General features: G+C 37.3%; 1 protein-coding gene across 1 annotated transcript in view; it reads right to left on the reverse strand.

Annotated features, from left to right (window-relative positions):
- Nucleotides 1-18,575, reverse strand: part of Asz1 (ankyrin repeat, SAM and basic leucine zipper domain containing 1) — a 43,710-nt gene extending 25,135 nt beyond the window's left edge. The window contains exons 1-4 of the mRNA XM_042696031.1: nucleotides 18,468-18,575; nucleotides 17,645-17,744; nucleotides 15,041-15,163; nucleotides 12,409-12,520 (exon numbers count right to left, since the gene is read on the reverse strand). Coding sequence (XP_042551965.1) covers nucleotides 12,409-12,520; nucleotides 15,041-15,163; nucleotides 17,645-17,744; nucleotides 18,468-18,575 — 443 coding nt within the window. The remainder of the gene's footprint in view (nucleotides 1-12,408; nucleotides 12,521-15,040; nucleotides 15,164-17,644; nucleotides 17,745-18,467) is intronic.
- Nucleotides 18,576-26,595: the final 8,020 nt, after the last annotated feature.

Genomic DNA, 26,595 nt, shown 5'->3' on the forward strand with positions numbered 1-26,595 from the left:
GCAGAAATTAGCCGGGCGCCCATGGTTTACACCTGTAATCCTAAGTACTCAGGAGGCTGATATCTGAGGAGCCCAGTTCAAAGCCAGCCTAGGCAGGAAAGTCCATGAGACTCTTATCTCTAATTAAACACCAGAAAATCGTAAGTGGTGCTGTGGCTCAAGTGGTAGAGCCCTAACCTTGGGCTGAAGAGCTGAGGGACATCATCCAGGCCCAGAGTTCAGCTCCATGACAAACCAAAAAAAAAAAAAAAAGGTAGAAATTAATGAAAAGGAGATTTAAAAAAAACTACATGAAGAAATAAAAAATTGGCTCTTAGAAGACTAATAAGCTCCTAGCTAATTTGATAAAAGATGAGGAAAGAGATGAAAATGAGAAGTGAAAAAGGAATTATCACAAGAAATAAAAATAAAATCGAAAGCATTATAGGGAAATACTTTGAACAACCTATGCTTAAATAAATGAGAAACTAGAAAAAATGAATTATACCAAGAGTATATAAACATGTAAACAGATCTATTGCAAGCAATGAGATTGAAGTAATTGGTAGTCTCCCCCACAAGAAACACCCATGCCTAGATGGATTCACTGTCTAGTTCTATCAGATCTTTGAAGAAGAACATCAATACTCCTTCAAATGCTTCCATGAAATAAAAAGGGAAGGGATACTATTGGACTCATTCTAATTATTATACAGATACACAACAAAGAGAACATTGTGTAAACATTCTCAATACAATTCTCACAAACTTAAATCAACAATACTTAAGCAGATCTTATGCTGAAGGCCAGTGTGGCTCAGACCTGTAATCTTAGTTACTCAGGAGTCTGAAATCTAAGGATTGTGGTTCAAAGATAGCCTCGGTGGAAAAGTCTGAGACTCAATTGCCAATTAACCAGCCAAATGTCAGCTGGAAGACTGTATTGAGCAATAGAGTGTCAGTCATGAGTGAAAAGCTGAGCAATAGCATAGGCCCTGAGTTAAATGCCCTAGTAATGACAGACACACACACAAAACAGATCATATGTCATGACCAAGATGGTTTTATCTCAGAGGTGCAAAAAGTGTTCAATATATATAAATCAAAAAACAGAGCATAAATAGAATCAAGAACAAAAACCACATGATCATCTCAATGCAGAAAGGGCCTTCCATAAAATTCAGCATCCTTCCATGACAACAGCTTGGGAGAAACTAGGAATACAGTAAACATATCTGAACTTAGTAAAGACTATAAATGACAGATCTTTGGCCAAGTTCGTTTTAAATGGAGATAAACTGAAATCATTTCCCCTAAGGAACTAGACAAGGGTGTCCACTTTCCCCATCATTCATATTCAATAAGTATAAGACTTCCTAGTCAGAGCAATAAGATGGGAGAAAGAAATGTGCTTCAGAAGAGGAAGAAAAAAGTCAAATTGTCCATATTTGCAGATATGATCTTAAATTTAACAGATTCAATGAACTCCACCAAAAAACTTCCAGATCTAGTCAATACCTTCAGACATATAGGAGGATAAAAAAATTAACACAAAAAACTAGGTTTTCTATAAATCAGTAAATAACAAGGTGAACAAGAATTTGGAAAAATAATGGATAATCCCATTCAAAGTAGCCTCAAAAACAATGAAATATGTAAGTATTAACTAAGGAAGTGAAAGACTTCTACTATGAAACTATAAAACCTGGAAGAAAAAAAATTAAAAGAAAATACCAGAAGGTGGAAAGACCTCCTATGATATTCAATTGCAAGAATTAACATTGTCAAAGCAATCTACATTTCCAGTGCAATTCCAATGTAATCCTTCAATGAAATAGAACAAAATCCAAAATTTATGTAAAATCGTATAAAATATCCTGAATAGCAAAAGTAATGTAATGCACAAGGAACATTGCTGGATGTATTACAATACCAGACTTCAAATTATACTACTGAGCCACAGTAAAAACAAAAAACAAAAACACTACAAAAACTTGATACCAGCATAAATCAGACCTGAGTATCAATGAAACAGAGTAGAATACCCAGGAGTAAATATAGACAGCTATAAGCCATCTAAGTTTTGACAAGGGAGCCAAAAACATAAACTGGAGAGAAAAGGCAGTCTTTTCAGCAAATAGTTTGCCTGCAGGAGAAAGAAACTTGACTCCTATTAGTAAACCTGCATAAAAATCAACTACAAATGTATCAAAGGACTCAAAGTAAGATCTAAAACTTTAAAAATATACTACAGGAAAACTCTCAAAGTTAGACGCACAGGTAATCATTTTCAGAATAAGACTCCAACTGCCTAGAATCAAAACCAAAAATTGACAGATGGTACTACATCAGATTAGAAAGTTTACACTCATGGGGCTGGGAAGGTGGCTTTGGGGGCTGGGAAGGTGGCTGAGTGGTAGAGTGCTTGCCTTGCATGCATGAGGCCATGGGTTCGATTCCTCAGCACCACATAAGCAGAAAAAAAAAGGCTGGAAATGGCGCTGTGGCTCAAGTAGTAGAGCGCTAGCTTGAGGTAAAAAGCTGAGGGACAGAGCCCAGGCCCAGAGTTCAGGCCCCATGACTGGGCCCCCCCCAAAAAAGAAAGTTTCCACTTAACAAAACAATTGCCAGAACAAAGAATGGGAATAAAGTATTTGCCAACTATTCAAATGAATATCCTTTATCCTTTAATATGAGGACCTCAAAAAACTAGCATAAGAACAAATAGTCAAATTAATAAATGGGCAAGTGAATTGAACAGTTCTCAAAAGAAATATCAATGGTTCATAAATACATGAAGTTCTCAATATATTAAACATAAAGGAATGCAAATTCTATCTCACCCCAGTCAGAATAAAAATCATCAAATTAATAACAAATGTTGGTGAGGATGCAGACAGAAATAATAGAAAGCTTAGATTCAAAAACAAGACCCAACTATGTGTTGCCTAAATGAACACAAATATAAGTCTAGAGTGAGAGGAATAGAAAAATCTTTTAAGCAAACCAAGTCTGAAAGCAGGGTCATAGATAAGAGGTCACATTTATCCATTTCTTAGTTACGTTTTCCTACTGTATATTGCTATAGTCATTTTCCTTTTCCTTTTTGATAGTACTGAGGATTAAACTCAGGGTCTCAGACTTGCTAGGCTGGCATGCTACTGTTATAAGCCATGCTTCCAACCCTGCTTATTTTGAAGATAGACTCTGGTGAACTTTTCTGTCTGCTGGCCTCAAATGGAAATCCTCCAGATCTCAGCCCTGAGTAGGTAGAATTACACTCTAAAGCCAGCAGTATCTGGCTCCTAGAGACACTTTCTACTACCATTTGCCTTACACTGCTGTATACTACTCTAGTCTAGTCATCTGTTCTACTAATTGACAAATTCTTGCAGCATGGATTTAATTCTTCCTTTTTCTAAGTGCTTAAAATATATTAAGTACTTTAATAAAACGCAGTTGAATTTACTAGTGATATTAAGGAGTTTTTTTTCATTTTCTTCAGGCCTCCTTAAAATTTTTAGTTAACAGTTGGCTTAAAAATAGGTTATGTACATTAAAGAATGTAATTAAAATGCTTTTTGTAGGGGATTATTCAGAGCCAGGTCTTATTTTTCAGTTATTTCGTTTCAACAAAACTTCCACTAGAGGGCATACAAAGAAAAGAAGAAATAAACCACTGAACTTGACAGGAATAAAAAGTACTTTCAAAATAATGCATTTCTCTGTACTAACCATAAACTGCCTTTGTATACATATTTTTATGTACATTTCTGTATTATATACTCAAGTTTTTGTCATTTACAACAATCATCTTAAAATGCAAGAGATTTTTGAAGCAAGTACGATGAAAGTTCTGGCAACAATAAAATGTTAAGAATTGGTAATTTAACCTTCAGCTAAGGAGAGTAGTTTTATTACATCAGCTCTGAGAAAAGCTAGAAATGCTGATAAAATGCAAATACATTCAAAGGCCAGTATGGCTTATATATTGCGTGGGTGTCCACCAAATTTTCTAATGTTGAAATTGCAATGTGTACTAGGACAGGAGATTGTGCAGAACTTTTAGAGATGGGGTGAGGGTTATGATCAACACGATCAAAGTATTCTCAGGGGATTTCTATTCTTTTTTTTTTTTTAATTGTAAAGGTGTTACAGTTACATGTCAGGTATTGAGTACATTGCTTTTGAACAGTGTCACTCGCTCCCTCATTTTCACCCAGTTTCCCCCCCGCTCTCCTCCTCTTTCCTCCAAGTTGACTCCTATTAATTCTTATGAGAATTGTTATATAAGTTTGAGCTGGCTGCACTTAGTCTTGCTTCCTGCTTTGAGTTGTGATTCCTCATACATTGCCATGTGCCATTTACTGGTTCTCAGTAGAACAAAATTAATGCAGAGGTGCCATAGAGTTGAACCTTCAAAACTAAGAGATAGCTAAGAGATAGCTGGGTGCTCATGCCTATAATCCTAGCTACTCAGAAGGCTGAGATCTGAGGACTGTGGTTAAAAGCTAGCCCAGGCAGGAAAGTCTGACTCCAATAAACCACCAGAAAACCGAATGTGGTACTGTGGCTCAAGTGGTAGAGCACTTGCCTTGAGTTGAAGAGCTGAGGGACAGCGCTCAGGCCCGGAGTTCAAGCCCCACGACTGACCAAAAAAAAAAAAAACAAACCAAAAAACAAAAAACAACCCTAAGAGATATATAAAACTTTTCTCCCCTATATACTCTGCCTCACATATTTTGTTACAATGACAAAATATAAAGAAAAGCCAAATCAGGAAAACCCTGAGAAGCCAAGACCCTAGGTAAAAAGGAAGTATTTGTGAATTAAATCCCATACAGTCTTGGCAATTTTATTTTTCTGGAAGATATCTGCCAGTTCCTGGGAAGCAACAGTAGAAAGTAGTACCAATAAGCATTCTCACAATTCTAGAACCATAAGTTGGAGTTCAGAGCTGACACAGCACCAAAAGCTTCAAAGATTAAAAATCTGGAAAACGGAGAATAAAAGAAACTGACCCTGCCGAGAAATGATCTGCTAAGCTTTTTGTCTTCAAAATATTTATGTTTGATAACATTATACAAATGCATGCTGAGGGTATGGGCTACAACCAAGCTAAAACCAGCTATAAAGAGGATTTTCAGGATTTCCGTAAGACTGAGGAAATATAAAACTGACATTTTATGACTCAGGTAAACTGCCCTAATTTAAGATGAGCCCATTAAAGGAATACAAGGAAAACAGACTAATCCTGAAACCCAGCCTTGAGCCATCTCAATATCTGACTAGATATTGTTCTATCAGTTGAAAGAAATTAAGTATTTTTTGGAAGCAAACAGAATTGTACAAATGTTTATAATACCCAGAACCCAATAAAAAGTTACCATTTCTCTTAGAAGACAGCATCAAGGAGCTTGACAATCACAGGCTTGTTAAGATCATGAAACAAATAAGTAATTTACAATATAAACTTCTGATTCTAAAATACCTCAAAATAATTTTCAATTTTTTTGTGCCGATCCTGGGGTTTGGGCACTATCTCTGAGCTTTTGTGCTCAAAGCTAGTTCTCTACCACTTTGAACCACAGAGCCATTTCAGCTTTTAGGTAGTTAATTGGAGAAGAGTCTCATTGACTCTCCTGCCCAGGCTGGTTTAGACTACAATCCTCAGATCTCAGCCTTTTGAGTAGCTAGGATTATAGACATGAGTTAGTGGTACCTGGTAGTTTTCTTTAAGTTTTAACAGTGAAAATTTACACAATTTTATATAAAAACATAGAATAATGTACAAAATGACAAATGAGAGAAAAAATATTCATATAGTAGTATACCCTTTTGTTTTTTTGTATTCTCACTGAAAACTTACGGTTAGTACTATACTGCTGAGAACAATGCACTAAAGTTAAGTAATTTATAAACAACATATTATATACTACTCATATAGTATATTACTCATGTGTCACATGCAGGAGTATGTATTATATGCTATTAAATAGTTTATATTATATAATACTACTATAATAGTTCCCTGAATTTGTGGGTTCTTTAGGAAATTTTATACTAGAATGAAAAAAATCCTATATTTTGAAAGCCATTATTTCAGTAATGTAGGATGATGTAATTTGTTATATGACATATTGAAGGTTTTCTTCGGCAATATTTTAGAGACAAAATCACATAATAAGCCAGGCCCAAAGAAACATAGGTCCCATGGTTTCCCTTATTTGCAATAACTAGTATATTAGGATATGTCTGAGACAAGCAGAAAAGGTCAGATAAATTGATGTTAGGTGAAATGAACCCCAAGATTCAAATGTTTTTGCTGTCATGCAATTGTTTCTAACATATATATAAGATGATTTCTTTGTTGCTTTGTATGTCCCTCCCCCACGGCATAACCCCTGCTTTCACTGTATTTGATGTTGGTATAATTTGTGGAGGAGAAGGGAAAAAACAAATTGTTTAAATGGGATATAGGTGGACCCATTGCAACAATGAGATGTACAAATCGTTATGTTGAAAAACAAACTTTAGGGTTCATTCCCCTAACATCAACTTATCTGACCTTTTCTGCTTGACTCAGACATATACTAGTTACTGCAAATAAGGGAAACCATGGGACCTATGTTTCTTTGGGCCTGGCTTACTTCACTTAATATAATTTTTTCCAAGTTTTTCCATTTCCTAACAAATGGGGCAATGTCATTCTTTCTGATGGAGGCACAGAATTCCATTGTGTATATATACCATATTTTCTTGATCCATTCATCTACTGAGGTGCATCTGGGTTGGTTCCATATCTTAGCTATGGTAAATAATGCTGCAATAAACATAGTCATGCTGGTAGCTTTAATGTGGTCTTGCTTGTGATCATTTGGGTAAATGCCCAAAAGTGGGATTGCTGGGTCATAGGGGAGCTCTATGTGGAGTCTTTTGAGGAACCTCCATACTGCTTTCCAAAGCATTCAAATTTTTTTTCTTTCATGCAATTGTTTCTAACATATTTATAAGATGATTTCTTCGTTGCTTTGTATGTCCCTCCCCCATGGTATAACCCATGCTTTCACTGTATTTGATGTTGGTATAATTTGTGGAGGGGAAGGGAAAAAACAAATCGTTTAACTAGGGATACAGGTGGACCCATTGCAACAATGAGATTAATTTTAATATATTATTCACTATTGGGCTGGGAAGGTGGCTCAGTGGTAGAGCGCTTGCCTTGCATGCATGAGGCCCTGGGTTCGATTCCTTAGTACCATATAAGCAAAAAGAAAAAACCCAGAAGTGGCGCTGTAGCTCAAAGTGGTAGAGTGCTAGCCTTGAGCTGAAGAGCTGAGGGACAGCGCCCAGGCCCAGAGTTCAGGCCTCACGACCGGACCCAAAAAATAAATTAAAAAAAAAAAAAAAGCTAAGAAAAAAAAAAAAGAAAAATGTTATATGCTTGGGCTAGGCATGCAGGTCGGAGGTGAAGCACTTGCATAGGCCCATGGTTTGATCCCTAGCACTGCAAAAATAAAACAAATCTTAACTTGGCCACTTTTAGCCATCAAACTGCTAAAATCACCAAGCCTACAAAGATGTCAAGAATATTTTTAAAATAGATGCTCCCTCATCCAGTTTACAGTGTAAAGTGGGAAAAAAACTTTGAGGACTATTTAAATCCATAAGCTCTTTGAATAATTCTACTTTTAGAAGTCTTTCTATAGAACTAGTATGCAGTAGTATTATTATCCTGTTAGTAAAAATGATTTCATAGCCTTACTCTGTAGCTAAAGCACAAAAAAAACCTTCCTTTTTTACATGACATTCGTGTTATAAAAACGAAACTAAAAAGAAAAATACTTTAAAATTACTGAGCTAATGAATGATAAAGGTGGGAATCAAAACTTGGCAATCTGGCTCATGAGACAGTGTCCTTTTATTATTATTATTTTTTTACTAGTACTAGGTCTCGAACCCAGAGCACTGCACCTGCTAGCAAGCACTTTGCCACTAAGCTATGTACCCCAGCACTATTCTTTACCAACACGTAACAGAAAAATGTAAAAACTGTACACGATCTAAATGTTATCAACACAGTAATGGTTCAATTAATTACAGTGCACTAATAAATTCTATATAACTATTAAATAGAGATATACTCATTAAGTGCTGACAATATCCCAACATCATTTTTGAATTAAAAATTCTATGTATTTGTGTGCCTATGTGTATGTATGCTAAATGACGTTTTATGATAAAAATATTAATTATTAGCTTAAAGAGGCTAGGAAAAAGGGGGAAATTTCTAGTAACTCTTTTTTCTTTCTTTCTCAGTACTAAGGTTTGAACTCAGAGCCTCATACTGGTTAGGCAGGCATTCTATCACTGAGTCACACCTTTAGCTCTAGTAATGCTTTCCTAAATTAGCTACTTAAAAAGTGTTTTGAAAGAATGTTCTTGTGGCTTCTATGTTTTCAAAAGATTATGTCAAACATTTACTTAACACTGGAAAACAAGTTAATACTGTAAACCAGTATTGCACTTAATCTACGAAGCTGCTTTAGTGACATTTATAACTAAATTTATAATCTGAGAAAGAAAGCAACATTTTTCCCAGGGTTTCTGTTGTTTATTAAAACAGACAATAACATTCAAACAGTTAATAATCACACAATGATTACATCAAAACCTTGGGCACTAGTTTATGTGTCCTAGTTTATCAATTGTAATAAAACATCTATTGAAATTAAAATGCCACATCATTTTATGAAACTCTTATTTCAAGGTTGACCAATCTCTAATAACAAATGCTGGGGACGGGGGTGGGGGTGGGGATGTGGCCAAAAGGGAACCTTCTGCATTGTTGGTGGGACTATATACTTGTTCAACCACCTTGGAAAGCAGTATGGAAGTTCCTCAAAAGACTCCACATAAGAGTTCCCCTATGACCCAGAAATCCCACATTTGGGCATCTACCCAAATGATCACAAACAAGACCATACTAAAGCTACCAGCACAACTATGTTTATTGCAGCATTATTTACCATAGCTAAGATATGGAACCAACCCAGATGCCCCTCAGTACATGAATGGATTAAGAAAATGTGGTGTATGTACATATATATATATATATATGCACCACATTTTCTTAATATATGTATATTATAAATAATATATATAATATATATTATATATACATATATACATATATAATGGAATTCTTTGCCGCCATCAGAAAGAATGACATCACCCCATTTGTTAGGAAATGGAAAGACTTGGAAAAAATTATATTAAGTGAGGTAAGCCAGGCCCAAAGAAACATAGGTCCCATGGTTTTCCTTATTTGCAATAACTAGTATATATCTAGGACAAGCAGAAAAAGTCAAAAGCTATGTACATATGACCATATAAGATGATGTTAAGTGAAATGAACCCCAAGATAGGGACACAAGTGGGCTTTTCTTTCTTGCTATTGTTTTTAATGTATTTATAATGTATTATGTGATTTTTTTGTTTCTTCCCCCATGGTATAATCCATGTTTTCATTGTATTTGATTCCAGTGCCCTGCATCTTATATATACATTTTTCTTGTATGTACATTTTGGGGAGGGGAAGGGAAATAGCAAAATGCTTAAATAAGAATACAGGTTGACCCATTGTACAAGACACTATGTTGAAAATGAACTTTACAACTTTAGCGGGTCCAGGGGTGGGGGGTGTGAGTTGGGGAGGTTGGGAGGGAAGAGATGGTAGGGGAAAAACAAAGGAAGTAATAATATTTAATAGGAAATGTACTCATTACCTTACTCATGTAACTGTAACCCTTCTGTACAGTTTTTAACAATAAAACATTTATATACATATATATGTATATGCATACATATATATACATATATGCATGTCTATATAAAGGTTGACCAATCTGAATATAACAAACTGCTTTGCCAGAAACATTGCCTGTTTAAATTTAACTGGTATTTGGATGTGTAAAACGGGTCTAGGCATTCTTTAGTAAAATACCAAGACTAGTAGAAGTGAGTTAATACCTGTTGCAGCTTAGTATAGACAAAAACCTCACTAATTTTAAGTGCTGAATGTACCAGTTCAAGAGTACACTTGTGTGTGTGTGTGATGAGGTTTGAACTTAATACCGAGCCCTTGCTGGTAGGCAATCTAACATCCCAGTCCTTTTCGTTTTTATTATTTTCAAATTCACCATCACATTTATGCCCAGGCCAACTCAGACTTTGAACTTCCTCTTTATAGTTCCTGCACAGCTGAGTAGACAAGTGCATGTTAAATGCCCAAGTTTTTAAATGGTTGAAATGGGGTCTGAAAAACATTTTTTTCCTAGCTAGCCTCAAACCATGAATATCCCAACCTCCGGGTAGTTCAGAACTTTTATCCTAGTTACTCAGAAGACTGGGGGTCAAAGGACTGCAGTTTGAAGCCAGCCTGGAAAGAAAAATCATTGAAGTTCATCTCCAAAATACCCAGAAAATAGCGGGGTTGGATGCATGCCTTAAGTGGTAAAGCACCAGGAAAGCAAGCAAGTTCCTGACTTCAAATCTCTGTCAAAGTATCTACAAATTTTGTTATTTAAATTCAAATAGTCTTCTTTTCCAGATATATCTAATGTATATGAAAATATGCTATCTAGTTCCTGGGGAGGAAGAATAGTTTAGAATGTGTGACATACTGGCTTATATTATCTTCTCCTTCATTGTGGTTTTAAGGTAGCAAGTGATTGAGAAGATAAAGCTTTCACTACTTACAGTATCTCTCTCTTTTTTGTTTGAGACATGGTCTTGCTATGTAGTATAAATTAGTTCAAAATTTGAGATCCTCTGTCTCTGTTTCCTCAGCATTATGATTACAGGTGCATACCACCAATGCTTAGCCACATCTATAATATCTTGTAGAAGTGGTTTGTAAAAAGTTGAAGAACATTAAGCAAAAAAAATCTGCATTGAATTCAGGGAGGCAAGCTAACAAGCCTGATCACTCATTCCAAACCACTAAATAAATGAATGTTCGTTTTAATTAGATGTGCTAAAAGCACATGTCCAATTTCAAGGTACAACTTAATTAGTTATAATCTAACTAGAAGTTATGCCATAAATGACAGAATACAAGTCCTGTGAGTTGAAACACTAAAAATCTACAGATAGACTAAATTCTTTATAATCTTTACTTGCTTAGTGATTATCTAGTATGGAAGTCTTTTCCTTTTTCACACTAGATCAGTTTCTTAAGTTTTGCGCTATTGATATTTTGAGGTTGGTAATTCTTGGTTTGGGAGGGCTATCTTATGAATTGTAAAATGTTAGTAGCATTCCCCTAAGTGACTAAATGCTAGTACCATATTTCAGGTGTAACAATCATTTAGACATTGCCAAATGTCTAAAATAGACAGGCAAAATCTACTTTGCTTGAGAAGTACTCAAACGAGCTCTGCTTTTTAAAAAATTATTCCAGTGAAGATCTGGAAATGACCTACAGCCCTAGAGTACCTCATAAGACTATGACTATTCACACCAAGCAAGAGATCTTAATAAATTGAATTAATAAATTATGAAAAATGATTCTACTCATGCCAGACATTTCTGTGGAACAGGCTAATTCCTACTTCTCTATTTTGAAGATTAGATAACAGACAAAAAGGGGCTTAACAGGAAGGTGGAGTGGAATATAGTGCCACATAAGTAGGTCGATGTGCAGAAACTGTAGGCAATCTGATTCATTCTAACTATTATTGACATCTCAATAGATTCTTAATATATTTAGTTTGTTTTTATGTGCCTAAACACTATTATACATACATGATTACTTAATAAATTGGCCAAAACAATTAAATTGGTATCTAATTAGGAAAGTCAAATACTTCATATATATTTTCTTACCATTTGTATAGTTGTAAAGTATTATAAGGAGAAAATATTTATGAAGTTTTACTTTGTAGCTCTCTGGTGTTCCAATCTATGACTCAACATTAAATGATAATTTATTGTCCTCTTTCACATTCCAGTTATTATTTTGGTGGATCATGGAGCTTGAATTTAGGGCCTGGGCACTGGTCCTTGCTAGCGCTCAACCACTTTGAGCCACTTAGCACAACTTCTGGTTTTATGGCCATTAACTGGAGATAATTTCCTACCATGATCCTCAGATCTCAGCCTCCTTGGTAGCTAGGATTACACGTGTAAACCACAAGCACCCGGCTTGCATTCCAAACTCGTGTAACATGCTCCAAACCATTAAATATAGAGAATCTGTAATTGTTTACACCGGGAACCACAACTTTGTGACCTATTTTCATCAATCAACAACTATTTAGCCAAGTAATATTCATCAGTTTTAAAATTAGCAGTATCAAATGATTAGCAAGGTGATAGTCAAAGGCAAATGTCTTTAAACTTTTGAACAGATAGTAAAGCTCTTACCTACAAGCAACATTTGGGTCAGCATTTCTTGAAAGTAATAGTTCTACACATTTCAAGATCTGTTCTTCTGAGCCACTAGCAGAACAGGCAGTTATCAAAATAGTCACCTTATCTATAGGGAATAAAAAGCAAGGGGAAAAAATCCTTACATATTAAGAAGCATGTTTACTTGACTTCCTTACACCCCTTCCCAGATCTCTCTCTTGGCACACTTTACAAAACAGGAGATTAGGGATAAATCCCTTTCATCTGAAAAGCACATATATTAACTTCTTTCTCCTATTTCCATTTGTTCAGGAGAACAAAAAGAAGTTGGTGAGGCATAGTAGTTCATGCTTATAATTCTATCACAGGAGGCTAAGTAAAGAGGATTTCAAGTTCAAGGCGAACCTGGGCTCCCACCTGAGTTACATGAGTTTCTGCCAGTTTAGGCTGTGCATAGGTGATCCTGTCTCAAAAATGAAAAAAAAAAACCCACAACAACCAGAATGTAATTATACCACAGACATTATTATGAGTAAATTTTGATCGATCAAAATTTTTGTAGCTGAACTCATGGTTGGAAAAGGGTATATTGTCTCTGATTTCACTTTCTCACTTATTTGACAATGCTTGAAATATGCCTTCCCCTACTGAATCTACCATAAACTGCTACTTTCATTAGTTTCTTTTCAGTTTTTTACTTGATCTCTTTGAACTCATCCTATTTCCTAACACTCTTCTTCCCTTGGCTCCTATGGCATCAGAAGAGAAGAGAGTATATTAACAACACATAAAAACACATCAATTACAAACTCAGGAATTTAAGTCTGTTCACAATAGCCGTGTTTTACATTAGTGGTGCAATACTGACATAACATAGTCTAGTCCCACTTCTGCATTAATACACTATAGTTCTCATGATCATATCATATTTAATGCATGAAACTAATACCTCCTTTATCTAATGTGCTATTGTGACATATAACAAATTTATGTGTACATATACATAATGTAACATGAAAAAAATTTAAAAAGTAAAATGTTTTACAACAAAGTATTCTTTGTTTACATGGAGGGAGAAGATGGAAGAAAAAACATAAACATTTTGAGGGTTATATATATACATATATGTGGTGCTGAATTTAAATGGCCTCACACTTGATAGGCAGGTACTCTGTTCTTGAGCCATATCCCAGGCCCTTTTTATGCTTCAGTTATTTTTCAGGTGGGGTCTCATAGTTTTGTCCTGGGCCAACCTAAACCCACTCCCCACCCCCCACCTCATGTACATCTTCCTCCATAGCAAGAACCACAGTGCTACCATGGCCAGCTTATTGACTGAAATAGGGGTCTCACTAACTTTTTGCATAAACTGTCTTCAAATCATAATCTTCCTGATCTCTATCTCCCAAGTAGAATATTTTGTTTACTTTCAAAACTCTCATTCTTTTTAATGCATGTTTATTGCTATTGTAAAGGTAGTATTCAAAACTCTCATTCTGAAGTATAGCTTTCACTGAATAATTTAAAATAAAATCGTAGAAACATCTGAGTAAGTGTGTAACTAAGACAGGAACTTTTACAGAATAGAGATGGTTTGGCAAATATAGCTAAAAATTAATATGAAAATTAATTCTAAAATAAAACCTGTGTCCGAATTACAATTAAAAATGTCAAAGTAAGGAATAATTCAATATAATAATGACACTAGATTTACACATGTACTCTTGCTCTTTAAAAGTACTTAGAGCATTACTGAATGTGAGAAAAATATGTGAGACTTTTATCATCAATACTCAGAAAAATCCAGAAGTAGCACTGTGGCTCAAGTGGTAGAGCTCTAACCTTTAGCACAAAGAGGCTCAGGGACAGTGCCCAGATCCTGCATTCAAACCTCAGGACTGGCCAAAACAAAAAAAAAAAGAAAGAAAGAAAGAAAAGAAAAGAAAATTGTTAAAGCTGTCTAGCACAGAAATTAAAAGTATATGTTATAAAGTATATATTATAAAGATAACATCTAGAATCAATCTTGAAGTTTTGTTTTGTTTTTGGGTACGGTTGTGGGGCCTGAACTCTGGGCCTGGGCGCTGTCCCTCAGCTCTTCAGATCAAGGCTAGCACTCTACCACTTGAGCCACAGCGCCACTTCTGGCTTTTTTCTTTTTGTTTATATGGTGCTAAGGAATCGAACCCAGGGCCTCAGGCTTGCAAGGCAAGTGCTCTACCACTGAGCCACCTTCCCAGCCCCAATCTTGAAGTTTTTTGAAACATAGGTTTTTAACTTCATTTTGTTCACTATTTACCTAATACAACTAGTAGAAAGGGCTTTTCAAATTGCTTTAATTTTTTCATATTGCATAATTTCTGGCTGGAAATAAAAAATCATAGTAAAGATATAATCCTTAAATCGTGCGTCTGTGATTCATGTCTATAATCCTAGTTACTCAGGAGGCTGATCTCTGAGAATCAAACCAGATCTAGCAGACAAATCTGATTCTTATCTCCAATTTGAAAAGCTGTAACTTTTTCACTGGAAGAGTGAAAAGCACGGCTTAAAGTGGTAGAATAGCAGCTGCAAAGGAAAAAGATAAGTGAGAGCTCAAAGTCCTGAGTTCAAGCACCAATACTGGCACCAAAATATAATATCTTACCCTTACTAAAGCTTGCATTAGCACCTCTGTCCAAAAGGAATCTAACTAGTTCAACATTGGCAACGCTGGCAGCATACATAAGAGGTGTCCATCCATACTGGAAGCTGGAATCTACATTAATACCTGTCAATTTAAAAACAAGTTTTAAAAATCTCTTCAACAAAGCCAAAATAAAAAACAAAAAAGACAAAAAAAATCTTACTTCCACCTCAATATGTGTGAAGTATATCCTCATAGCAACAAGTACCATGCAGTTTATTTTAGAAGAGAATTTCTTCGTAGTAATGGCTTGGGACTTCAACAGAATATTTTAACTTTAGTTTCACTATAGGCATATTCAAAGAGAATTGGTGTGAGCAATGTTTTACCATAATACTTTCTCTCTCTCTCTCTCTCTCTCTCTCTCTCTCTCTCTCTCAAAGTATCTATAGCATGACAGATTTTTACATACTATCTCCTTTTTGCTCCACAGAGATAGAATTTCTTTTAAGTTAGAATATTATCCTGATGCAGAATCATACGTCTTTAAAATATTAAAAAAAAAAAAAACAACAGAAAGGCAGTAATAAGTACATAAGAAAGGCAGGTATAAGTAGAAAAAACAATAAAAGGCAGTAGATAAAAGAGAGAGACTGAGAGACATAGGGGAAGGAAAAAGGAAGGAAAATAAAAGGATATCCAAAGATCAGAATTTAAAATTATTTTGAAGAAGGGTAATAAAAAAGTATAAGGCAAAAATTATTATCAAGTTGTACCGTACAGCTGGGTGCTGGTGGTTCACTCCTGTAAACCTAGCCACTCAGGAGGCTAAGATTAGAGGATTGTGTTTCAAAGCCATCCCAAAAGAAAGTCTCTGAGACTCATCTCCAATTAACTACCAGGAAAACGGAAGTGGCACTGTGACTCAAAGTGGTAGCATACTCACTAGTCTTGAGTCAAGACTCCCCCACCCACCAAGTTGTACCTTATAAGGAAAAGCCTTGGTTACAAAGCTTGAACTTAGAGCCTCACAATGCTGCTCAGTTTTTTTCACTCAGGCTAGCATTTTACCACATGAGCCATGCCTCCAGTTTCAGCTTTTTTGCTGGTTAGTTGGAAATCAGAGTCTCTTGGATTTGTGTGTCTCGGCTTGCTTTGAACCAAAATTCTAAAACCTCAGCATCTTGAATAGCTAGAATTTATAGGTGTGAGCTACTTATACTCAGTAAAATAGTGACTATTCAGACAGGAAGGAATGGGTAATAACTGTCAAGAAAGGACAAGAAACCAGGTGAACTAAATATATTCAAATTATTAATGGTACAAATCCTTGGAATGATATGATTTTCAAAAAACATTACTTGGTTTGGTTATATATATTGAATTAAACAAAAGGCTGTACTGATCTAAAATTGGGAAGGAACGAAGAACATCTAATATAAGAATAACTATAAAATAAGGTGATGAAACAGCCCATAAAATTAACATAAAGCCTTTTCTAAAAGGAGATCAAAATTTAAGTTTAGTCAACCATTTGAAGCTTGGTTTTAATTAACAAAATTTTAAAGCTCATTTAGAAAAGCTAAAAAATGGCAGGCAATATGAATCAAGTGTAGAGGGATAGCTGAGCAAGCAAGTTGAGCAAGCATGAGGCCAGGAGTTCAAGTACCATCAGAAAAAAGTAAGGCTGGGTACTGGTGGTTCATGCATGTATCTTAGATACTCATGAGGCTGAGATCCAGAGGCTCTGTTTTAAATAAGGCTGGACAGAAAATTCCTAGAGACTCTATTTTAAACATAACAAGCCATGCTGAATTGAACTCTACAAGTAGAGTTCCAGTGGAGCAAGCAAGCTGAATGAGAGTGCAAAGCAATGAGTTCAAGTCCAGAATTGACCACAACAATAGAAACTAATATTAAGCATAAGTATATAGGTATTGTAGAAAGATGCCTTACTTCGGTTCTCACAAATAGATTAAATATTAGAGTTGATGACTACTAAGATATTTTATGATCTTAAAAAAATTCATATGCTTTCATCTGCAGCCTTTTAAAGAGAAAATTTGGATAGCTACATTTATTTTATGTACCAACATTTTGTATCTAGAGTACCTGCAATAATTTTGAATAATTTCAGTCATATAGTCCATAGTTTACATTTATATAGGAAGGTAATTCAAAATATTACACTGAATCCTCAGAAAAGCATATGGGAGACAGAACACAATAATATTTTACATAAAGAGATTGATGCACTGGAAGTTACTGGAAGTACCTTTTGTAAGGAACCATTTTCAGTATGTAATAAAACTGGAACAAGTATGCAAGGATTTGCTCTGTACCAAAACATATGAGGAGAAGGAGGAAGAGGAGGAGGAAGAAGTTGAGATAGGATTAATCAGCCTATGATTCCTGAAGTAGATCTGAGGGACATCTGACATTGGATAATATTCCAAATGTTAGTGTACAGAGAGGATTTAAAGCAGTTATTATTCCGGATCCAACTAAGATATGTACAAATGGACACATAAGGTTGTTTCTATCAGAAACATACCACCAACCTTTTACAATTAGGAACCCTGATTAAGTTAACTGCATTCACCTGACACTATCCTTAACTCTCACCAGAATCTAGGAGCTCCTCCACTAAAGAAATATCTCCCGTGGTCAATGCTTTCTTAAATGCTTCATTTTTTTCTTCAACCGGTAATGGCCTTCTGAATTTCTAAAAAAAAAAATGCATAAAGTTAAAATAATAATAAAGCTTGGATAAGTAGGTGAGATTTTTCTTTCTTTCTTTTTTCCATTTTTCTTATTTTTTCACTGTCATTTAAAATTTCATTATTATTATTATTATAAGGGTGATGTACAGAAGGGTTACCATTTCGTCAGGTAATGAGTACATTTCTTTTTTGGACAATGTCACCCCTTCCCTAATTCCTTCTCCGTTTTTCCTTCTTGTCTCTGCCCACAAGTTGTATAGTTCATTTTCAACACAATGTCTGGTGAGTACCAAGGCTGCCTTTGTTCACCCTTCGTTTGTTTCAGTGTTAGATCCATAAAGCTCTGGAAGAGTTCACCTGTAGCTTGGCAGGTGGTAGCGGGGGACAGGCCGTCCCAGCTCCCTACCAGGTCGGGGAGGTGGCGGGAGGATGGCGTTGGCCGCGGCCTGCAGGACCAAAGGAAGGGCGCTCCCTTAGAATCAGGGGTTAGGGTCAATCCAAAGGCAATGCCCAGGGCCCACTTCACCGCCCGAAGAACTGCATCCGATGAGCGCACGCGCACGCGCACACTCACACCACCCCCTTGGGAAACAAGAGGAAACATCTGCGGGTTTGCCTCAAGGCCAAACGTCCATAGGTGGAAAGACCGGCGGAAAATTCGGGAAGAATTCAGCCCACCATACTAGGCCTCGCCTTCGAGATCGAATCCAGGCCTCTTCCCATACCTGTGATGACCGGTCCAGAGACCCAATGTCCCAGCCGTCATCTTCGCTGTCGCTGCTCTCGCGTCCGCCAGCCATTGACGGGCCCCGCAGCTCGCTAGGCGCCGCCATACCGGGCGCCGCCGTACTCCCCAGACAGCTCTCCTGACGCCTGCGCATTGTGCCCCGCGTGGGCCGCAGGAACGTGGCTTGCCCTGAGGACCGACCGACATGCGCAGAAGCAAGAGCTGCGCTCGGAGTTTACTGCGCAGGCGTGTGTGCACTTAGTTGAGCATAGATCACTTAAGATGCAGCCCCCTCCCTCCCAACCCGGTCATCAACTTTTCTTTTCCTCACTTCTTTTTCTTCCTTTTTTTTAATTTCTTTACCTGTCCTTTTTTCTTCTCTTTTCTCTTCTGTTTTCATTTGTCCCAGTCCTGGGGCTTGAACCTTTTGTGCTCAAGGCTAGTGCTCTACCACTTGAGCCACAGCTCCACTTCCAACGTGTGGTTAATTGGAGATAAACATCTCTTGGACTTTTCTGTCCTGGCGAGCTTTGACCTTATGATCCTAGGATCTCAGCCTCCTGAGTAGCTGGATTATTATAGGCCTGAGCCATTGGCACCTGGCTTCTTCAACCTTTCTTGAAGGAGTCAGTGGAGAACCACCCATCCTGCCTCGCCTGTGGGACTGGCAAAAACAGCTCACCACAACCAATTCCTTTCAGAGAATTGAAATTAAGCATTCTTCTTAAGGTAATATTCTCCCTTGGTAAGAAATGCTTCATATGTAGCAGAAGCCAAGTAAGGCTCAGCGCTCTCTCATTCCCTTTATTTCCCCCTGCCAAACCCTCTCTCACCGTAATGTGTCCTGGGAGACAGATTTAAATTTGCCAGATTACATCCGAAGACACATCACCTAAACTTTCAGAAAGCCACTGGACAAGGGGTGGGGTAGGGTGACAACAAGGAGCCAGGCAAAAATACCTCTTTAAGAATTTTTTCTTTACATTTCCCGTGATCCCAGGTCTCTCTGCCTATAGTTAGAAACTAAGTACTGTCCTGCTATGAAGTGCAGATGCTCCTGAGGGAAAAGAAGACTGGGGAGTTCCCCCAGTTCCCACTTCAGGTTTCAATGAAACCTGAAGAATTTTAGGCCCACAAGCCCAGTTCTAGATTCCACCTGTTAAGGGAAAGCCATTGTATCAGATGAAAGCCCACTAGGTGATCATGCTTGTAATCCTATCTACTTAGGAGGCTTACATTTGGAACACCTTGAGTTCAAAGCCGATTCAGGCAGAAAAAGCCTTGAGATTCCTTCTCCAAAATAACCAGCAAAAAGCCAGGCTGGAAGCTGGGTGCCAATGGTTTATGCCTGTAATCCTAGCTACATTTCTTCATGTGTCTATTGGCCATTCTAATCTCCTCTTCAGAGAAGTTTCTCTGTAAGTCTTTAGCCCATTTATTAATCGGGCAATTGTTTCTTTGAGGATTTGTTGTTGGGGGATTTAGGTCTTTGAGTTCTAAGTATATTTTTTTTTATATTTTTTAGGAGATTTTCTTTTCTTTTTTATTTATTTATTTATTTATTTTATTGTGAAAATACTTACAGAGGGGTTACAATTACATGGACAAGATAATGAGTACATTTCTTATCAAGCATTGTAGCCTCCTCCTTTGTTTCCCCTTCCCATCCCTTCCCATCCTCCCCCCACCACCCCACCCAGTCCTCCCCATCCTCCCCCCCCCACCAAAGTTGTAAAGTTCATTTTCGACATAATGACTTGTACATCTCATTGTTGGAATGGGTCCACCTGTATCCCTATTTAAACGATTTGTTTTTTCCCTTCCCCTCCACAAATTATACCGACATCAAATACAGTGAAAGCAGGGGTTATACTGTGGGGGAGGGACATACAAAGCAACAAAGAAATAATCTTATAAATGCATTAGAAACAAATGCATGAAAGACAAAAACCATTTAAATACATATCTTAGGGTTCATTTTCCTAACTTCACCTTATCTGACCTTTTCTGCTTGACTCAGACATACACTAGATACTGCAAATAAGGAAACCATGGGACCTATGTTTCTTTGGGCCTGGCTTACTTCACTTAATATAATTTTTTCCAAGCCTTTCCATTTCCTAACAAATGGGGCAATGTCACTCTTTCTGATGGAGGCATAGAATTCCATTGTGTATATATACAACATTTTCTTGATCCATTCATCTACTGAGGGGCATCTGGGTTGGTTCCATATCTTAGCTATAGTAAATAATGCTGCAATAAACATAGTCATACTGGTAGCTTTAGTGTGGTCTTGTTGAGTTCTAAGTATATTTTAGATATGACACCCTTGTCCATTGTATGGTTAGTGAAAATCTTCTCCCAATCCATGGACTTTCTATTGATCTTGCTAGCTATGTCCTTTGCCATGCAGAAGCTCTACAGTTTCATGAAATCCCAATTTTCTAATTTTTCCTTGATTTGTTGTATTTCTGGGTCTTTATTAAGAAAAATTCTGCATCTTTATTAAGAAAAGTTCTGCCTGTGCGAAGGAGCCTTAGAGTTTCTCCTATTCCTTCCTGTAATGTTTTCAGGGTGTCTGCTTTGACTTCAAGGTCTTTGATCTATGTGAATTTTTGGATTGCTTCTATTACAATGAAGAATGATACTGCATGGGCTGGGAAGGTGGCTCAGTGGTAGAGCACTTGCCTTGCATGCCTGAGGCCCTGGGTTCGATTCCTCAGCACCACATTAGCAAAAAGAAAAAAGCCGGAAGTGGCGCTGTGGCTCAAGTGGTAGAGCACTAGCCTTGAAGAGCTGAAGGACAGCAGCCAGGCCCAGAGTTCAGGCCCCACGACTGGACCCCCCCCCCAAAAAAAAAAAGAATGATGCTGTTCCATTTGTTAGGAAATGGAAAAACTTGGGAAAATTATATTAAGTGAAGTAATCCAGGCCTAAAGAAATATAGGTCCCATGATTTCCCTTATTTTCAATAAGTAGTACATGTGTAAGACAAGAGAAAAGACCAAAAGCTATGTACATATGACCGTATAAGATGATGTTAAGCGAAATGAACACCAAGATAGGGATATGAATGTCTTTTTTCTTTCTTGCTATTGTTTCTAACGTATTTATAATGTACCACTGTTTTTTGTTGTTGTTGTTGTTGTTGTTGCTTTGTATGCCCCTCCTCTCCCCCATGGTATAACCCCTGTTTTCACTGTATTTGATGTCAGTGCCCTGCATCTTGTATATATACTTCTCTAATTTGGGGCGGGGAAGGGAATAAAACAAAATGTTTAAATAAGGATACAGGCTGACCCATTGTAACAATGAGATGTACAAAACACTATGTTGAAAACGAACTTTACAACTTCAGCGGGGGTGGGGGTGTGGGGGGTGTAGTTGTGTAGGTAGGGAGGGAAGGGATGGTAGGGGAAAAACAAAGGAGGAGCCAACAATGCTCAATAGGTAATGTACTCATTACCTTGCTCATGTAACTGTAACCCCTATGTACAGCATTTTTTTTTTTTTTTTTTTTGGGTCCAGTCATGGGGCCTGAACTCTGGGTCTGGGCGCTGTCCCTCAGCTCTTCAGCTCAAGGCTAGCACTCCACCACTTGAGCCACAGCGCCACTTCTGGCTTTTTTCTTATGTGGTGCTGAGGAATCGAACCCAGGGCCTCGAGCATGCAAGGCAAGTGCTCTACCACTGAGCCACCTTCCCAGCCCATATGTACAGCATTTTTTACAATAAAAAACATACCCAGAAAAGGCCTTTGATCCATTTGGAGATGATTCTGATACAGGGTGATATATAAGGTGTTTAACCAATTTTGCCAGCACCATTTACTGAAGAGGCTGTCTTTCTTCCATTCTATTTTTGTAGCTCCCTTATCAAAGATTAGGTGGCTATAGGTCTGTGGGTTCATTTCCTGAAGTAAGTATTACCTATGATTTACAGAGTGAAAATCAGGGCACAGAGGTTTAAAGTCACTTGTGTAACATCACCCACTTTGAAGGGCAGGGGGCAATCCACATTTTACAATCTATCTAACACATGTCCCAATATTTCTCTAAAGTATTCTTTCATTCATAGAATTCTCACTACAACATTTTGAGGTTGTCTTTGTCCTCTACTCTACAGATGAGGAAACTGAAATACAGAAAGGTCATATAAACTGTCTGAGATCATGATCCTGGGGTGGTCCAAATTCACACTAAGTTATCTGGCTCCAGAATGGTGCTCTAGTTGAACTTGAGAAAGTGTGATACCTAAGAAAGCCCGAATGTCTTCTTGGAGGATACTTGTTTCTATCATTTCTTTGGCTCCGTACTTTGGGAGAGATACTCCTTTCCAAAGAGGGTTTTGTCTTCTTATTAGAAAACCAGACTCAGAATAAACTGTGATTCATTTGCAGGTAAGTCACAAGTTTATTCCCAGTCAGATAAGAAATCAGTAGTTTGGTTTTATTTGAAAAGATTTGGGAATTTCCCTGGGGTGACTTCCTGGAATAGATCAGAAAGCCACCTACCTACTTCATTAATGACTACAGTGTTCTGCTTAGTTCACTGATGACAGGGGACCGATAAAACAGAGTGTAAGGAAACTCAAATTTAGCTTTCCTTAGTTCCTGAGTTTGTTTTTTATTATCTTTCAAGCTTTGACTGAGACATTAGGGATATTAGCTAGTAAAGCTTATTTTGCCATGACAAATGATAATACTGTGTTTTGTGGAAAACTTGTCTTAAAATCAGTGTTATGGTATTTCTATAATTTGTTCTTTTTTGTATAAGAAATTTTTTGTAAACTTGAAAATAAATCATTGGGATCTTGAAATCTTACTTCTGTCTGAGATGCAGTTAATTCCATCTTGTAAAGCTAATTGTAGAACATTAAAATGGTAAAGACTATTTTTTCAATTATTAGAATTCATCCTCACAAGATAGTCAAGGGAACAACAGAATTTTTTTTTTACTTTTTATTATATATCATTAACTGCTTCCATAAATACTTTCTGGGCTCCTACTGTATTTTCTAGGTGTCAAGAAAAAAGAAGACAGGCAAGACCCTTGACCTCAGAAATGTTTATAACTTAGCAAGAGAAACAAACAAATAAATATAGAATCAAACATCAAGTAGTGATTTTTTTTTGCCCTAATGGAGTTGGGACTCAGGGCTTTGTTTTTGCTAAATAGGTACTCTACCACTTGAGCCATGCTCCTAGCTCCTATTTAGTTATTTTTTAAATAGGGCCTCAAGTTTTTTTCCAGGTGTAGTTTCAGATTGCAGACCTCTTATTTTTGCCTTTTGCTTCATTGGGATTATGAATACTTGCCAACCTACCTAGTTTGTTTAACATGGGGTCCCAATAACTCGTTTCCTAGGGAAATGTATTGCCTCAAGTAATTGTAAATTCTATGCAGAAAACAAACTGCACATTTTGTGATTATTGCTTGAAAAAAGTAAAAATTCACCAGCTCACATGTCTAGCACTTTTTCTTCTATTGGAATTTTCATTTTATTTTCACTATATAATTGAATACCTTTGTGTTAATTTATTTATGACCTGCATATATTTGTTTTATATGTTTAGATATGTCACCTTAAAACAGGCATAAATGTTTTTTTAACCTCTAGAAAAAATTTCAGAAATGTGCCCGTCATAATTTGTATTGAGAGGACAAACAAATCTTTAAAGATGCACTTCTTGTATTTTGGGAGCAAAGCAGCGGTCTCCTTGATCTGACCAGGCCTTATAGCCATGGTCACCACCACCACCACCACCTCCTCCTCCTCCTCCTCCTCCTCCTCCTCCTCCTCCTCCTCCTCCTCCTCCTCCTCCTCCTCCTCCTCCTCCTCCTCCTCCTCCTCCTCCTCCTCCTCCTCCTCCTCCTCCTCCTCCTCCTCCTCCTCCTCCTTCTCCTCCTCCTCCCCCCCTCCTCCCCTCCCCTCCTCCTCCTCCTCCTCCTCCTCCTCCTCCTCCTCTCCTCCTTCTTCCTGGTGTTTGAACTGAGGGCCTTGAGCTTGGATAGACAGGCACTGTACCATTTGAACCATTCCTCCAGCCCAAGCTTTCCTTATATGCTCATAGAAGCCAGATTGAACAAACCTGTGGGAATATTAAACTGCAATAAGCTAAAGAATAGATTGTATGAAGCTTGATAAGTTTATGTTTTGAAGTGTTATGAGCAAGAAATTGAAAGCAGTTGAACTTAAGAGGGAAACATATCTAAGGTGCAAATAGAGTTACCATTAACCATTTTTCAAGTTTAAGTCTGAGAACCACCCTGAGAATTATGAATCAGACTCATTTTTCATATAAGAGGTATGAGAATTCAATTGCTTGTTCAGAATCACTATCTTGAGGTATGGAGTTGAAGAAGTATGGCTTTTGTTCCATATCTGTCCAACAAATATTGGCTCACACTAAGCTAGTTTTTGAAGAAGACAGGAGATTATTATTCTGTAAATATATTTACTGTGCTTTAAATATCATATACCAGCATATAATCATCCCATCAAATTTCCTCTCTTTTGAAGTACTAGGATTTGAATTTAGGACATCATGCACGCTTGATTGGTGCCTTACCACTTCATCCTTGCCTCCATTCCTACTTTTAATTGGTTAATTTTGAGATGGAGTCTTCTGGACATTTCTTCCTGAGCTACCTTTGAACTATGATCCTTAGATCTCAGCTTCCTGAGTAGGTAGGATTATAAGAGTATCCACTGGCACCCAGTTAATTGTACTATTGATTTTTATTTGCTGCTTAGAGACATAGGAAACATTAAAGCCCTGTTAAACTTAACTTTACTTGGAGTGGCCTCAGGAATCAGACTATAAGACCCACTTACTATTGGAGTGATGAACAAACTGGAGAAAGGCTCTTGGAGCAGGAAATATAGAGGAAGTAGTAATAGGGAATATAGCAAGGTTAAAGGACTAAAAAGAAAAACATTTTGTTGTTAGAAAATCTCTAAAAATATCACAAAGTTGAGCAGGACTACTAAAAAGCAATTGCTCTGCTGGCCACCAGTGGCTTTAATCTTACTCAGGGGACTGAGATCAGGGGAATTGAGATTCAAGGATAGTTTGTGAGACCTCCTTCTCAACCAATAGCTGGATGCGATATTGGTCTCCTGAATCCTTGCTACACGGGAAACTCAGATTGGATGGATTGTGGTTCAAGACCCACCAGAGCAGAACAGTGTTTTTAAGATGCCAGCTCAATAGAAGAAGCTGGGTGTGGTAGTGCATGCCTGTCATCCCAGTTCAGAATAGGCATGATTATAGTCCAAGCAGACACTGATACAGGAAGTGAAACCCTGTGTTGAAAATAACCAGCATAGAAAAGGGCTGAAGGTGGTGATTGAGAGGCATTGGGAAATAGATGTTTGGATCATGAGTAAACTAACCTTACCACTGGATTAATCCATTTATATGTTCATAATTGAAGGGGCTATTAGGAAGTGGGAAATAGTTGCAAGAACTGGGCTGTTCTATCTGTCTCTCTCTCCCTTCTCTTGTTGCCTGGATGCTATGAAGTAAACAGCTTTGCCTCATGACATGCTTCCAGCTATGATGTTCAGCATTACCTCAATTCCTAAGCATTGGAACCAAGGGATTTTGGGCCAAACCCATAGCTGATTTGCTTATATATTCTGTTACAGCAATGAAAGGTGAGTAACACACTCAGTAATGGGTAAACAGTGGTTTGGGAAGCAAGGACCAGACCATAATGCAAAGGGGACAGCATCAACAAGACAAAATCTTTCTCCACTTTTAGTCCCCCTATGTTATACATTCCTTCTTCTTGTTCTTGATATTTTGCTCTTGTTTCATCCCATCCTCCCCCTTGCATGTCCTTTCTTGACTATCCTTTAAATACCTTAGAGTCTCTCCTGCCTTCAGTGTTTGGTATGTCCAGAATTCTCTCCCTATGGTTTTTCTCTTTCATGTCTCTGCTTAAGTCTTACCCTTCCAAGAAGGCCTGTTATGACCCTTTATTTAATCTTGCCATTCTTTCTCTCACCCTCTCCCATGCCCTTACTTTCTCATTTCTTTCTTTTTTCATAACCATTATCACTTTCCAATGTACTACATTATGTTACTTGTTTATTTATTAAGTTTATCCCCTATCA

Source organism: Dipodomys spectabilis, unplaced genomic scaffold, assembly GCF_019054845.1.
Source record: "Dipodomys spectabilis isolate Male_0828 unplaced genomic scaffold, ASM1905484v1 ptg000197l, whole genome shotgun sequence".
Taxonomy (NCBI): domain Eukaryota; kingdom Metazoa; phylum Chordata; class Mammalia; order Rodentia; family Heteromyidae; genus Dipodomys; species Dipodomys spectabilis.